This window comes from Calidris pugnax, unplaced genomic scaffold, assembly GCF_001431845.1.
Source record: "Calidris pugnax isolate Ruff unplaced genomic scaffold, ASM143184v1 scaffold39, whole genome shotgun sequence".
NCBI classification, from domain to species: domain Eukaryota; kingdom Metazoa; phylum Chordata; class Aves; order Charadriiformes; family Scolopacidae; genus Calidris; species Calidris pugnax.
In genome coordinates, this window is record NW_015090828.1 from 10,428,098 (window position 1) to 10,444,582 (window position 16,485).

At 43.0% G+C, this 16,485-nt stretch overlaps 1 protein-coding gene across 1 annotated transcript in view; it reads left to right on the forward strand.

Annotated features, from left to right (window-relative positions):
- Window positions 1-413: 413 nt before the first annotated feature.
- IPMK (inositol polyphosphate multikinase) overlaps window positions 414-16,485 on the forward strand; it is a 54,224-nt gene continuing 38,152 nt past the window's right edge. Inside the window, exons 1-4 of the mRNA XM_014940361.1 lie at window positions 414-439; window positions 669-724; window positions 2,740-2,756; window positions 4,749-4,955. Of these exons, the coding sequence (XP_014795847.1) occupies window positions 414-439; window positions 669-724; window positions 2,740-2,756; window positions 4,749-4,955 (306 nt within the window). The remainder of the gene's footprint in view (window positions 440-668; window positions 725-2,739; window positions 2,757-4,748; window positions 4,956-16,485) is intronic.

The window sequence follows — 16,485 nt, forward strand, 5'->3', positions numbered from 1 at the left end:
CAATTCTCCTCACGTCCCGCTGGCGGCGGCCGGTAGCCCCGGTGTTGGGGGGGGGGTGCCGGGGAGAGGCGGGAGGCGCTGGCCGGTGGCGGGAGGGGGGAGATGGCACCTGAGGGCCCGCTTCCCCAGCAGAGGTACCGGTAGCTTTTGGCCCCCCCCGGTGCCCCTGGGGTCCGTGGCCTCCCCCGGGCAGGGTCTGTGTCCTCCTGGAGGGGCTGGAGGAGCTCGGGCTGGTGTGAGGTGTCGCCGCTGCTGAAAATCTGGGGTTTTGGTGGTTTTCATAAATGATGACAGGGTGTTGGGACTGGGGGGGGGTTAATGGGCACAGGGAGGCTGCGGTTCGACTGCGTTATAGATTGTAACAGGCAGCTTTTTAAAGAAAAAAACAACAAAAAACACCAGGAATTTAGGTAATGACGTGCCGGTACCTTCAGAGAACGTATGTTGAAACTGTGCTTTATCTAAAGGGAACCCTCAAACCACAAACTTCAGGAAGACGTTAGTAAGCAATTTACTAACCTGGGGTAACCTCTTAGTTGTTTGTTTATTTGGTGGTAAGGGTACGTTCAGCCCAGTGGCTTGCGAGGGGTCTAATAATACAAGTACTGCAAGGATCCTGCGTTTTGAAGCCTGCCTCCGCTAGCTTTAAACTTCCCTTTTAATTCCAGGCTGAGGAGCGAGGTGGTGGCCCTTCTGGTGAAGGTGCCTTTTAACATAGACAGTGGTCAGTGCCCAAGTTAAGGTTGCTAAATGGCATTCCTCACCTTCCCGGGACCTCACATTTGGTGTAACTCCCGCCTCTGAGCCAAATGTAAGGTATATATGTCCATTCAGCTCTCGGCGTGCCCTTTGAGAGTAGCTATAACAAGTACCTGCTGTCATAGTGCCTTTGAACCCCGTCGGTAGGAGCTGCCTCTGCCCAATGGGCCAAGTGCTGAACTTCATAACCCCTTCCACCCTCAGTGAGTAGGAATTACAGCGCTAATGGAGCTGCGAGTTCGTCTTATCTACAGCCTGCGTCTGTGGCATGTCGTGCCGCTGATAATCTCCACAGCAAAGCAATTCTTGTCCCTTGCTCCTGCTGTAACCGGTGCAATAAAATGCTGAGGGAGGTACGTTGGATCCTCGGAGCTGGAGGTCTGCCTCGTTGTTCATCTATCATAATCCAGGGTGGGATTGGGCCAAAAAGGCTTACTTCAGGGAGAGCCTCACCTGTGGCACGTCAATTTTATCGCAGTTGGATCAAGAGAACACAGGTGAAACACCGTTCGCATTGTGGGTGCAGCTCAAATGGATTAGGTAAAGCTGGCTCCATGACATCTCATGAGCAAGAACCAAGATCTTCCTGCAGAGTTACCACCAGGGTTGATGATCTCATCTTAGAGACCGAGTTTTACATTTAAGCAAAGACCAAAGCTACTCTGGCAGTCACAGCTTTCTCATTTTTTTGTAACTGAATCTTCTCGTTTTATTTCTTTACAGCTGTTGTATGTAGGAGTGCAGGCAGTCGAGATGCTAAAGATACAGGGGCATGTATAATTCTGCAGTGCTGCTCCCTGTGGTGGCTTTGTTGTGAAGCTAGCAGCCAGATGTTTGGATATAGGTAGTTGCTAATAGCACTGGTAAGGAATATCACAGACAATCTGTAGGCCAGAATCTGTGAGAACTTTAAGCATGTGTGAGGAGACCAGCATGTCTTCTACCTTCTCCATTGCCTTTTCTGCTTTTTCCTACAGTAGTCAGCCTTCCTGTTCTTTTCCCTTCTGCCTTTTTCTACCCCGTTGAACCTCTAGCATTTTAAAAGCTTAAAATCTATAAAACTACGATGCCTTTTTGTCAGGATACCTCTGTTGCTATGCATGCAACATGGCAAATGTACCTTGAAGGTTGTACCCGGCTGGTTTTAGTATCTGAGCTGTTTACTGATTCAAGCTCAGAGCCTGCCTTGTTCTGCCCAGCTTCCTCCTGCATATCACCTCTGTTCCCTGTGCTCAGCTTCCCTTCTGTCCCCACTTACAAACATGCAGAGGACATGAAGGTATTCAAAGTATTTTTTAACTGTTGGGTTTGGGTTTTTTTTTTTTGGTTAAAGTATGCCTTAAAGTTTCTTTGCTATAGGGTTCCTGAATAACTTTCCCATTTTCCCTTTGCTCCCAGTGACTGTTCAGTAGTGCTCCCCCCTGCAACAGAGTAAATCATGGGCAGTAAGTAAGATAACCACCTCGGTTTGTGGTTTTATCCCATGGGATAAAGTCCTTATTAGATACCTTCAGAGGGCAGAGGATCTCTTCTAAAGTAAACGTTCAGCGTGTTTGCGCAGAACAGGTTTTGTCTGTAGTTCAGTGAGGCATGCGGATTGGATGTGATAATTTTTGTTTAGCAGAACGCATACATCTGCATTTGTTATTTTTGCAGTAGGTTTGAATTGCAGAATGCTGACAAGCTTTGCATGCAGAGACGTACAGAGATGTCTGTGAGATACTTCAGAATTTTAATTTCGGTATAGTTCTGCTGCTTCTTCAGAAATGTTAAATTGCTTATTCATACGTTGAAACAATAACACTCCCTGTCTGTGCTGAAAAGCCTCAGGAACCCTAGAACAAAACCATGACCGACATCCATAGTTTAGTACGATCTGCAGGTGATGGTATCTCTGGTGGTTGCTGTAGACCAGAGGGAAGGTTATGGAGTTTTCATCTTTGTGGTGAGTGTTGAAATGTGAATCTCTTTGGTTTCCAGGCCTGCCCCAGTCACAGGTACAGAGTAGGTGCTCTAGTCTATCAAGAAATCTAGAGTATGAGGGAACTTTAGACAACGACAGGTTATGTTAAACTCTTCAAGTAATTTCATAGAATCATCATAGAATTGTCCACGTTGGAAGGGACCTTTGAGATCATCTAGTCCAACCATCAACCTCACTCTGATAAAACCCATCACTAAACCATGTCTCTAAGCACGTCGTCAACCCGGCTTTTCAATCCCTCCAGGGATGGGGCCTCAACCCCTTCCCTGGGCAGCCCATTCCAAGGCTTCAGAACCCTTTCTGTGTCAACATGTTTCCTACTCTCCAACCTGAACCTCCCCTGGGGCAACTTGAGGCCATTTCCTCTTGTCCCATCGCCTGGGACTTGGGAGCAGAGACTGACCCCCCCTGGCTACACCCTCCTTTCAGGGAGTTGGAGAGAGCCAGAAGGTCTCCCCTCAGCCTCCTTTTCTCTAGGCTGAACACCCCCAGCTCCCTCAGCCTCTCCTCAAGGAGACTTGTTCTCCAGACCCCTCACCAGCTCCGTTGCCCTTCTCTGGACCCGCTCTAGCCCCTCAATGTCTTTTTTGTGAGAAGGCCCAAAACTGGACCCAGGCCTCGAGGTGGGGCCTCACCAGTGCCCAGGACAGGGGGATGTTCACCTCCCAAGTCCTACTCACCATATGGTTCCTGATACAGGCTGGGGTGCTGGTGGCCTTCTTGGCCACCTGGGCACACTGCTGGCCATCATCAAAGCCAACATGCAGATTTTGAGGATTATGTGTTGAAAAACCATTTTTTTTTTTTTAAATGTTGTGATTATTAGTAATGCACACTCATTCAGGTATGTTGTGCTCTTTGCTAAGTTGTTTCTAGCACATGTAAAAGGGGGCAGTGAGGGCCTGTTGTGTCTTGTAGATGTTGTGGTAGCCTGCACCCAGTTGTGTGGCAGTATTATTTTTTCTGGGTCTGGAACGTATACCAAATCCAGTTTTTAGCAAGCAACTTGAGTGCAGAGCTGTTCCATGTGCATTTTTATACCCCCTCTTTGCTCATTGGCACAGCCAACGAATGAAACAGCTTTTTGAAATCTGGTGGTTGTTTTAAAGTAAGTATCTCAGGCTCTAAAGATTTTGTTTAGTTTCCAAGACTGCACAACAAAGCCCCTTCAGAGATAATGCTTTCTAAAAGGTGAAAGCGCTGTTGCTGTTACAACTCCAAACTCTTTTTGGGACTCCAAGCTCTTGGCTCGTTTTACCATGTTTGCTCAAGGGGTAATCTGAAGATGGAACCTGTTTTGGATACAGTTGACGTTTTTGCTTCACTTCTAAACAAAATAAATTGCTATCTGAAAAGCTACAAATAAACCCTAGGAGAAAATTTCTTTGCCAGAAGTGGGTTTTTCTTTTTCTCTTGCAACCGATGATCTTGAAATTTAGAGTGTACTTCACAGGGGTGCAGTTATTTTTCTCCATTTTTGCCCGTATCCACCTCTTGAGTGCCCTCAGATACTCGGTTGCATTTCTTATGCAGCTGCTCAGCAATCTGGGAAGTCATTAAGGTCATTAAGGTTTTTTCGGGAGCATATATTGGTTGATTTTAGTGTGGGCATGATGAAGGTGGTTGCCTGGCTGAGGTGAAATTCTGTGTTGTGTTATGATTATGGATTATACAAATAGTAGCACCTGATTAGCATGGAGTGCTACAGGGGTGCTACTTCTAGTAACATAAAAATGTTCTTTCTATGCCTCTACTATAGAAATAAGTTCAGAGGATATCTATGTCTGTTTTAATTAGTGAGAAATGCATTAAACTGTGTACTGACTGATTTAACTTTTTGGCATTGTTGGAAAAATAACTTATCAGTTATTTAAAAAGGGAGTGTCTGTGTAAACTTCCATAGTTGAATGGAGGGGGTTTTTTTGGGGTAGAACTTCTAATGTCAGATCCCAGAACTGTGGTGGCCTTGAGCAGAATTAGAGCCAGCAAATCATCTGATGGCTAGAAAAAGAGGAATACTACCAACCCCCTTCTCAGGGGTTTGTGTAGGAGCTGTCAGTTTAGAAAGAAAAAGAAAAAGCTGTGTCTCTTAAAACTAAGCCCTGAAGGAAATGCTTCTCTTCTAGGTATACTGCAGCATCCAGATGGGACTGTCCTGAAGCAGTTGCAGCCACCACCTCGAGGTCCCAGGGAGCAGGAGTTCTACAACAAGGTGAGGGTCGGGCAGCGTGGAGGGAGCAGCCTTGCTGCAGGTGAAGTGGTGTGTGTTATCTTAAAAGTATGTCCTTTTTGGTGCAGTTGTGAAAGTGCAACCGAAACACCTGAATGGTAGGTCACCGACAGTCCTGCTGTGGCACATGTGTCTAGAACCTCCTCCTCTCTGAACATCTGGCCCTATGGCAGACATACTTCACTCACAGGGTTTAAGCTTGCTTATTTGTTCATGGGGCAGCAGGGTTTTCACAGCATCTAAGAATTTATTGAAAGGCCTTGTGTTGTCTCCATCTATGATTAAAGGGTGGTATGTTTGATCCCATCTTCCACATGTTGTTAGCTGTCTCAGAATTGGTTGCATCTACGCTTAGCACGTCCTACACTTCTGTCTGGTCTGGTTTGGTGTGAGAAGTATTGCTCTGTTGACTGTATTAAAACTATTAATTGTATTAATACCCAGCTCCTTTAAAAAGTCAATAAAAAAGTGACACTCTCCAGTTGTTTTAACTTTGGTTTGTGGTGTTTTTCCCATCGCTTATCTTCAGTTTGCTTATCGGTCACTCTAATAACACAAACCAGGAAGGCTGTTACTTGTTGTCTTAGGAGGGTAGACTGTTTTTAGAGTCCCTTTACCTTACCGACATACCTGCCCATGATAGTCTGTCATGTGTTTTTTCTCTATTGGCTTAGTCTGTCATCCCTTTTCATGGCTTATTAGGTACAAAAAACTGTAGAAGTCTTCATGCAGGATGAGAGAGGAGTCTTGAGACCTACTTTTTATTGTGTTTGGTTTGTTTGGTTGTTGTTGTTTTTTTTTTTTCCCCCAGAACGGTATTAATTTAAGTTACCAAAAGAATTTATGTATTTTGTGGAAATGTTCCACATCACAACAGGCTGAGCAACGTGCTGTAAGAGAACAAGGTGTTTGCATAGTAGCGTTACTCGATAATTCTCATGATGGGACTGCTAGACAAAACAGTTAGTAGGAGCTCAGCAGGAGCCAGTTAAATCTAAATGTAAATATTTTTCTGAGGTTTCTCAGTGACTGTTCTTTACATGAGGTTAAGAAAGATGCAGTTCAGCCTGAGCAGTAACTCTTCAGTAGAAGGAGAAAGCTTGGACAGATTCCTTCGAGTGCCAGGCTGCTTATTTTTCTGTGAAATCCTGAGGTATGGAGAGGACAGTAACGTGCTGTCACTGTCTGAAGCCAGGGAGTAAGAGGGGTAACCTGCTCTCACTGTCTGAAGCCAGGGGGTAAGCTTAGATGTCTGCTCTCTCTGTCTGAAGCCAGGGGGTAAGCTTAGATGTTAACTGTTCACAGCACAGGCACTTGGTTTATTGCTTAGATTTACGTGACAAGCCCTGGGCAAAATCTTTGAGAAGAAGAGGTCCATCTCAGTGCCCTTGTTACTCTGCCCTGTCGCAATGGAAGAAGTCAGGTCTCAATGCCAATAACTTGCAAAGTTAGCTCCAGTTATGTCTTCCAGGGCCTTGCTGGGTTGCTTCCGACACTGAATTTTATTTTTTTTATAAGCCACTTTGGAAAGGGGTTGTTCAGTTCTTGAAAAATAATGGAGAAAGGGAGAGGTGTGTGCACAATGAGTTGTGCATGGACTAGAATGGCTTTTTGTGGGAGAAGGGAAGGAGAGGAAATGCATGTATGTTGTGTAGGTGAAAGTACAGGAGAAAGGTCTTGGGGATTTGTTGCTTCTCAATGATTAACTGCTATCATGTTTGCTCTCAGGCGAGAACCACGTGATGCAGGATATAGACACCTAAGCACTGCATATGGTTGTTACAAGATGAGGATTACCGCGGATTGTGAGGTTCAGTGTAAGGTACAGATTCACGTACAGCTTGAGCTCATCCAATAGCTCATTGCTGCCAGGAGGGAAAGGAGGCCTTTCTTCCCATTCTTGCCATTTACCTCGTGCTGTGCTGGTACTTTTTGGACATCAGTGAGCTGCTTTGACTTATTTAAAAAGGCGGCAAAACTTCCTTGTCGGTTTTTCCAGTCTTCTGTCAGTTTTAGTGGTTAAACTTACAAGCAGTGGGAACAACAGCGAGACTGCCCTGGTTTTGGTGATGGAGCTCAGAGCATCTTGTGGTCTATAATCGAAGAGACATTATCACCTTGAACTAGGCTAATGAGCCTCCTGAGAATGGAGGAAGGAGACTTTTACCACTCCTTGAGACAAGGGGTTGTTTACAAGGTAGTCAGGTACAGGAGATGGTGAGAAACTGTGTGGAAGTGAAACAGGTGAAATAAGACTGATGAATCCCAGACTATCACTTCGCCAGGACTAGACAGCAAATCTGTTTATAAGACCAAACCAGAAAGTTACCTGCTAGTAGATGTGGATTAATCATGACCCTTTTTTTTTTTCACTATTCTGCACCTAATTTTTCATATGTGCTTGTTCTGTCTGTAGTGATAAATCAGGTATTGCTTTCTTTGCATGCTACCTTACCCTGGCCTGAATTAAGATTAGTATCTCAGTTCCTGGGTCAGAAACAGTCACTTTGCCAGGACTAGACAGCAAATTCGTTTATAAGACCAAACCAGAAAGTTACCCACTAGTATATGTGGATTAATCATGGCTCCCTTTTTTTTTTTTTACTTTTCTGCACCTAATTTTTCTTATGTGCTTGTTCTGTCTGTAGTGATAAATCAGGTATTGCTTTCTTTGCATGCTACCTTACCCTGGCCTGAATTAAGATTAGTATCTCAGTTCCTGGGTCAGAAACAAGGTTGTTTTTTTTTTTTAAACTTATGTGTAAAGCAAATCTCAGCAGCTATTGCAGATCTGAGGCAGAAGTGTCTTCCAATAAGCAGCAGTGACCTGGAAGCAGTATTTCAGCACGCAGTCTGAGCGCTTGTGAGCTGAAGGCTATACGGAATGTGTCATCATAGAAGATAATGAGACAAGTTTAAATATTACCCTGATATATTTAACCTGATATCAGTGTGATATTGGGTAGATACTATCTATCTTCTATCTGCAAAAGACATGTTGTCTCTTCTGAAACTGCTGGATTTGCCTTCTGCTGGGTGTGTGAACATGACAGAGGGCCATAGGCTGCGTCAGTGAATCACCAGAAGTTTTTTTCCCCGGGTTATTGGTTGGTTATTTTCTATTGACCAGGAAACTGGGTGCTGACTGGTAGAGCCCAAACAAAATGGACTTCCATTTTGGAATGCAAACTTGAGCAAGATGCTCTAGTGCAAAATACTAATAGTGATCTGAAACTTGCAGAGGAATGGATGGCGACTGGGAAGTTTTGAAGAATTTTGCAGGTCTCTGTCAAAGTGGAAAACTGGAAAACCTCTCATGTAATTCCTACTCAGGTTGCCATTGGGTTACCGTTCTGTTTTCCTGATGGTATATTTTCAGCTTGCCAGTTAAAAAAAAAAAAACCAACAAAAAACAAACCAGCCCACTGTCCAAATACAGGTCTTTTTTCTTAGAAGATTATTCCAGTAAGTAAACCAAACTTTTATCTCCACTACAGCAATATGTGTCATTGTCTACTGATGGGGAAATGGCTTGCTGTGACTCTGTGTTATGAGGGAGGGGAAGAATAGAGCATGACAAGATTATCTTGAATGCCTTCTAAGATAAAATGTAGTAGAACAATGCATTGTTTGTAGTCATTGTTAATAACTTACTATGTACTGCTTAACCTATCACTGGGGTGTGACTCCCAGTGGTAGTGACCATTTTATAGTGAGCTCTGTAAAGCTGAGTATCAGATTCAAAAATAATAAATCAAAATACTAACATTTTAATTTTGTTCCTACAAACTCCCTTCCAGTATCTGGGGGCATGAACTTCTTACAAATATTAGCTGCATAACTACAGTGTTTTACCATGTCTTCTGGTACCCTTATCTTGGTAAAAAAAAAAAATGGAGTTTTTTAACCTCCAATAGCTACAAAATACTTGGTTTCCAGTAGGTATGAGCAGCGAGAGAATGAAAAAAAAATAGAAGTAGAAGGGTTGTGGTTTTTTAAGGACTATCTACACTGATGATCAGTTGTTTCCATCTAATGGAAATACTCAGAACGTGTAGGCGGAGGCACTCTAAAGGACGGCTTTTAAAGGAGTTTCAGGAGGGAGCAGTATACAGAGATCTGGAAACAGGAAAATAGTTTTGTTTGAAAATGTAGTGTAATATATTATGTAGCAGTGACCCATTTCCATTAAAGAGAGGAAATTGGTAAAAGGCAGTATGTGTTTATAATAGGTTGCATGCTAAGAAATCCATGAAAACAGGGTACTGCTCGGTGTGTTTCAGTATTTGGCTTCAGCCTGCTTTATGTGCGTGCTGAAACAGTCTGATTGAATTCAGCAGTGTTGGGAGAGGGGAGGGAAGAAGCCTATCAACCCTCCTGTGGTGATCTCTTCTGGCAGGTGAGCTGGGAACTGTGAGGAAAGCATCCTCTGCAAAGGTTAGTGCAGTCCCTGTATGAGGTAAAGCCTCCCTGCTCAGCTGGGAGCTCGTCTCCAACACGCCAGGCGGTACCCAGGAGCACTGCCTGCTGGCGTGACTCTCTCTTCCTGTGCAGGGTTTTTCATGATTTGTCACGTCAGGAATATGTAGAATTGCAGAAACTGCTGTCCTGTTGGTGCCCCGAAGGAGGAGAGGAAGCTGGAATGTCAGGCTTTAAATAGGGCAGCTGCTTTTGTGGGCACAAAAAAAAATAGAGCTCGGGCTGCAAATATTTGGAACTGAGGAGAGGAGAATTTACAGTTGTTGAGGTTACCTTCATGAGTGCGGTTTCCTACAAGCTGTGTGTTTTAGTAGTAAGAGATGGAGTGTTTCTGATGTTCAACAGAATGAAAGAAGGTCACTGGACTATTTTGAAATGGCAGCTCTTGTCACTTTTGATATCTGGCATTCCCTTGGTGGGACTGTAAACTTCTGTTACTGTCTGTCCCCGTTCTGAGCATGGCATACTGAGGTTTTAAATGTTGCTAATGCAGTAGCTAATAAACTGCAATTTTACGCTTAACAGATCAATAAATATTCCTGTAAAATTTTGTTTGAATTGCCCCCCTTTCTGTTCTCCTACGGTGACTGTGTGATACTTGGGGTGTGAGTAGGACACCTTCCCCCTCATCCTGTCTGCCGAAAATGGTCCTGAGAAAGCTCTTGCAGCATGGACAACTGCCAGTGCTTACCTTTGGTTTTTTCCTTTTTTTTTTTTTTTTTTTTCTGTTTGCTAGTGGCTGCATGTCAGAATTGTCATAGCTGCTTCTGATGATGTTGCCAAGTCATGGCTCCAAATAATTTACCTGCAATACTCCACGGTTTCCAAGGCTGTTGCAATGCAAGCTGTAGCCTAATTCTCAGATACTCTTGTCCCAGAGGTCAATGGTGGTTTGGGGAGTTGGAATGAAGAAGCGGTCGAGGTTCTCCCATTGGCAACTCAGCTCTGGCCACCTTCTACCTCTACCCCAGTGCTTGGGAACCCAGGGAGCTGATTGACCCCACGTAGCATTGGGAGCAGATAATCGGGCTAATCATCTGGCCTTTGTGGATAACAGATCTCCCACCCACCGCCAGTTAACGACGCCTTCGTTAACTGCTGGAGCAGTACTCTGAAAGTTCAGGGTTCAAGCCCTGCTGACATAATAATATGAATGCAAGGAAGCTGTTACCACTGTAGATAATAGAAATTGTTTTTCGCTCTTGTTACATGTCCTGAAAACAAAGCCAGGATGTCAGAGACACAAATAGCTCCAACATGTAAAAGAGATTTACATTAGTTAGGTGAGAGTCAGGCACTTGAAAGGTAGGAAGTCATGGTTTCATGGTTGCCCGCACAATTGTTGTTGTGAACTTTTGTTGGATGCATTATAGTGCAGCTTTCGATAGGGCAATGACCTGTTTTTCTGTTTTGTTTCCCCTAAAGAACTTACTAACTCATTTTTCAGCCTGAAGTAAGGCAGAATTAATATTGTTTGTGCAACTTCTGCCGTCTCTCTGGTAACAGTCTCTGAGTTTGTGACCAGAGGGTAACGTGTTAGTGAAGACCCAATGACACTGATACTCTTGAAGCCATAGTTCCTTGTCCTTCTGTGGTTACTGAGAAAAATGGTGCAGGAAATATGCCCCTTTGGACCATTCCCAAGTATTTTCTCCTTACTGTTTTATTTATTTCATTCTCAATAACCTGCTGCTACTTCTGTGTCGTGGCTTTTCATTGCTGCTTTTTTTTTTTTGCATTGTCTAATTTTAATTAGTATTCAAGCAGCTTCAGGCAGCGCAGAAGACTTCTGATGACTTCCCTCCTCCTCCTCCACGGCATGAAATCAAGCTGGCAGGCTGAAAGATGTGTTTTGGCCTGGAAGCTTTTGCGTAGAGTTGCAAGAAGTGACTCATAAGGCTCAGCCCCCTTTCAGCCCATATAGCGCAGATCACGATAAGGCAGCCCGTGTTCTGTAAACTGTTCTCTGCTGGTGACGGGGAAGGAAGGGAATCGGGGAAGCAAAGCGTGTCTTGCTTCAGGATGAATTACCCTCTTCTGTAAACTCAGTTAACTGGTTTTATAGGCTTGATTTAGATGGTTATCCTTGACTGAAAAAGCGAGTTGATGATGGCCGTCGTGCTGCTATCGTCTACTAAAATATCCTTATCCCATCATCAACTCTCTCATTTTCAGTCTTGTATGGACAAAGCTTGGAGAAATAGGATGTAGGGCTCTCTTAACCGCTTATTTTGGGGGCGCAATGCCTTACCCAAACCTTTCATCATTCCTGCATTCATGGCTGTAGCTCAATATCCTGAAAAGTTACCTTTGGCCGTGTCTCGTTCCGTTACGTCCGGATCGGCTGTGTCTCTGGAAGAAACAGTACTTAAGTATATGAATTACCTGTTTGTAAACGTAGTGAGCACATTCTGGTACAGTCCATTTCTGCCCTTGGGACTGTTCCTCCTGCTGAGCAGCTCTCCAGGAGGGATTCTGTTTTCCTGGGGAAATAAGCAAATTTAAGTTCCCAAACCAGCATGTGAACTTGCCTCATGCTCTATGCTTTAAACCATGAGCCTGGACAGAATTATTGTAATAAAAGGAAGGACACGCAGTACTCCTCAGCTAATGAGAAAAAAAGGTCTTTTTGACCAAATTGTGAAATACTGGCAGCTTGGATTGTGATCTTTTTCACATTAAGAGTCATCTAAGACAGACGAAGGACGAAGTGTAGGCCTAAGGATCTGCTGGGTTCCTACTACTGTCCTATAAACACTCAGAGTTTTGTACTTCAGATGGCTATAGAATGACTGCTGTACCAGGACAGTGAGACTGAGAAAGTATGGCAGATTTTTGTGATGCTTCCACTCTCCAGCAAAAAACAAGTTTGAAAGGGACGCACCGCGCAGCAGAAGGTTAACCTAGAAGGGTCTGGTGAGACTCTGTTCCCTTTGCTCCTTGTATATTGTGTGCTACGGAATAAACTACAGCCTGCTTTAATAAATCTAAGAAAACCTCATAAAAGGAGACAGTAAAAGGCCATTATTGCAGTTTGATGCTATCGGGAAACTACTGGGTGGAGTTGGTAACAGACTGAGTAGTCCACAGTCCATGTTACGTAAGTAAGCAGTAAAAAATAATAATCTAGTTCTCTTTTCAACCTGATTTTGAGGAAAGTTCCTTCCCAAGAGTAGATATGGCTGCAAGTAAAGCAAAAATGCATAGTTGAGTGTTCTTATCCATAGTACGTTGAATTGGATTAAGTTACAGTACAGTGCTCTTGCTGTGCTAGAAGGTCATGCAAGCACTAACTTTTTCAGACTAGATCAAATATTGTTTCAATGACAATTTAGTTATGGATGTTTCAGACTATGGATAAGCTCACTAAAGGTACGTTGGTGTTCTGCAGAAGATACCGCGCTCTGCATTTGAAGTTTATTTAAAAATAAGATATGGCTGGTGGGCTGCCAGTGTGAGGCTGAGGAACGTGTAGCTTGCCTCCTTGAAAGAAAAGGAGGAAAAAAGGAAAAGGAAATTCAGTCTCTGACAATAAGAATTCCAGCTCCAGATTGGAAGAAGGAAAAAAAAAAAAGGTTAAAAGGTTTGTAGTATGAGAATATTGCATAAAGCCAGGACTGTGTATGTGTGGAAAGAGATGTGAATCACCAGTGCGTACGGTGGAAAATAATGTCATGTTTTGGTGTGTTCTTGGTCATGCAGGTACCGGGTTAACCATAAGTAAATTAAAAAGTCCATAAAGTATCACGTCAAATATCCCACTATCCAAATATCCCAATATCCCAAATACCACATCCTTGTTAAAATTTCTGTAATATCCAATACTCAGGGAGCAATTTGGTAGCAATTATTTTTTTCAGTCTTTGAGTGTTTATTTTTCTAAGTGTGTGTTTTATACACACACACACACATATATATATAATTACATATATAAATCTTATTAAAGACAAAGCAGATCAAATGACTTGGCTCACCATGCCTGAGTGTAACAATATCCACTTACCCAGATCGTAATTTTTTTTCCTGCCTGGAAATGTCCTGGAATGGACAATGATTGAAAGCTTCCTAAGGGTTCTTAGTGTTGTTCTTACTGTTCTTCTTCTTTGTTCCCCTCCTGACTGTGTTCTAGGACAAGTTAGCACCACTTCTCTCCTTTCTTGGCAATGGTGAGCCAAGGGGGGCTGCTTGCAGGTTTTGGGTAGATGATTTGTAAGTGGGACTCCAAAGAGTTAACTGTTCAAAGCAAACAACAAAATATCACTAGTTATCACAAAACAACTGTTTTGGTATCACTAGTTATCACAAAACAACTGTTTTGGTATCAGTGTATCTTCTCTGACTACTGATAACCTCTCTTGCGTAGAAAACATCAGAACAGCTTTTGGGCTGTTATTTTTAGTCCTTGTGGAAGGAGCTGTTGTGTACTTTCCCAGAATCGTAAGCCATCAACTAAAATTCCTGTTAGTAGGTGCCATTCTTCTCTATCCATTACAAAAAAAATAGTAAAAATAATAATAATAAAAAATTATTACTGGCTGCCTTCTACTTGGTGAGTGTTCTCATCACAAAGTAGATGTTACAAAAAAAATAGTAATAATATTTTTTATTATTATTATTTTTACTGGCTGCTTCTTACTTGGCGAGTGTTCTCATCACAAAGTAGAGCCTGTTGCATTACAAAAAAAATAGTAAAAATAATAATAATAAAAAATTATTACTGGCTGCCTTCTACTTGGTGAGTGTTCTCATCACAAAGTAGAGCCTGTTGCTGGCAGAGGAGCTTTTGATGTGGAAACAGAAATGATAAATCTGATGTAATGCTTGCAGGCTAGCCCATGGAATGATCAATTTTGACACGTGGCTGCAGGTGGGGGCTGAGTATTGTGGAATAAGGGGTAAGGTATACTAGGAGATGGTAAAATACATAGTTGCTGGTAAAAGGCAAATAATTTAGATGAATGAAATTGTCAAAATTAAGGGGAACACAAGCAGGTTTTTTAAAGGAAGGTAAAAAACCTCGTTTTAAGCATTTTGGAGGTATTGATGGTAGATGTACTGAAAGAGCAGTTTTAGCAGAAGGCCTTGGCTGGTCGCTTGGGTGGGGAGCCAGCTGAAGGTGCTCAGCAGGCTGTAGGACCAGCTGGATGCTGACGTTGCTGCAGGGGATAGGATGAAAACGTGTGGGACTGTGGTAGCCCTGCCTTGGATTGACTTAAACTACCATGGAACTGCACCTTTAGGGTAAGGCTGCAGTGAATTCTCCGTGAGGGCTGTCTCTTGCAGTAGTGGGAGAAAACCAAACCTACCTTATGTTTGTCGGGACTTGCCTCCACTTTGAAATGTAAAATTAAACGTTACCTATCTGAGTATAACTGCTTCAGGGTTCCTCCCACCCCTTGGTCTCTCTCACTCCCTACCTTGAATCTTCAGCTGTGATCAGATAGCTTTCCAGAAACAAAGGGTAATGTTTATTAAAGTTCTCCCAAAGTGGGACAGCAATACTGGCTTATTTTCCCCTTTTGTAAATCCAGTGATACTTTAAGCTTGAACTCCTAAATAGTTGGAGTTGCTTAAAAAAAAATCCAAACTTTCTGCTCCAAGATTTTATTTATATGAAAAGACTTTAGTTGCTGTCTTTGTTCAACCTGCTTTTGCATCCGTGAGGGTTTGGATGTGTCAAGGTGGTGGTTTCTGACCAGGTTTCTGACCAGTTCTTAAAATGCTAAGCAGTGTGCATGTTGCAGGACCACGGAGCTGGCTTTTGGCACAAGAGCTGTCCAGGCAGATGAGAAAACTGGTTGTACTATCCTTCTTCAAGGGAGGTGTGAATTTGGCAAAGTGACTTGACTTTTTGCCTTGAAATTTGCTGGATTTCTCCGTCCGCTGGTAGCTTGAGCGTTTTGCAAGTGGGTAATGTCAGGACAGTGTCACTGCAGCTCTGTTGGGTGAATGGTGAGTGGTGTCAAACGAAGGAGGAAGAGTAAGTAAGAATGGGGGAAGAAGTATTCAGTGTGTTAAAACTGAAACTGCTTTATCAGATGGCCAATGGTAATATGTCTTAACCACTCTTTTTCGGCTATGTTCTCTTTATTTTGGCCTCTAGTGGAGAGTACTTAATGTGAACTCCTCTCCAGTCTGTCCTGTGTGCTAATTGATATAACTGGACCAAAGGAATGTAGGTTCTGTAGCAGAGACCTTGATGTGCAATTTGCCATGTACTTTTGGATCATATTCACCAAAGAGTCTCATAACCTACTTTAGGAGGCTGCTTAACAGGTGTCTGAGCTGTTAGTGAAATATAATCACCTACACTTTCCTGAGGATCTTCTTTAAGAGCTTGTTGGTGTTTTTTGGAGGGGAAAAAAAAAGAGAGATGAATAGGATTGCAGAGCCCGAGGGATCAAGCTTTGTTGCACATCCTGAAAAGAGAATTATCTTTGACTTCAAAGAGCTCTCAGGTTCATCAAAGACTTCAGCTCTTCAGCAGTTAAAGCTGCTAACATCTGATGGTGCTGCTAGCAGGTTGTGAACCCAGGAGAGGCTGAAGGGCAAGAGGAAGCTCAGCTCTGTGGCAAGAGATTTGTGATGAAACATGGTCTCTAATGATGCAATTTTGACCAAGAAGGCCCCGATGCCCACTGCCCTGGGTGGCTTGCAGCAGTTGGAGTGGGGGCTGTGTGGGTAATGTAAACAATTTAAACTTACTTTGTTGTTAGTATTTAGTTGCCCAGGGTTCACTTTGCCTCTTGTAAAGATGATTCCATGCCTGGGGCTGTGAATCTTGCTAGGGTGAGCCTAAATTTAACTATATAAAACTTGTGGAAGTGGATAAAATAAGGCCTGTTGTTTTTTGGCATTGTTAGAGAATGACTGGTTGGATAAACATCATCAAATAAATATCTCTTTGGGACATTTTTTTGAAGGTTATTTCCACAGCCTTCATTTTTTTTAGAAGGCAAGATGCCTAACTCCTTGCTGTGATTTTTTTTCTTCTTTTTTTTTTTTTTTTTCCCTGGCTCCTGGAAAAAAAATC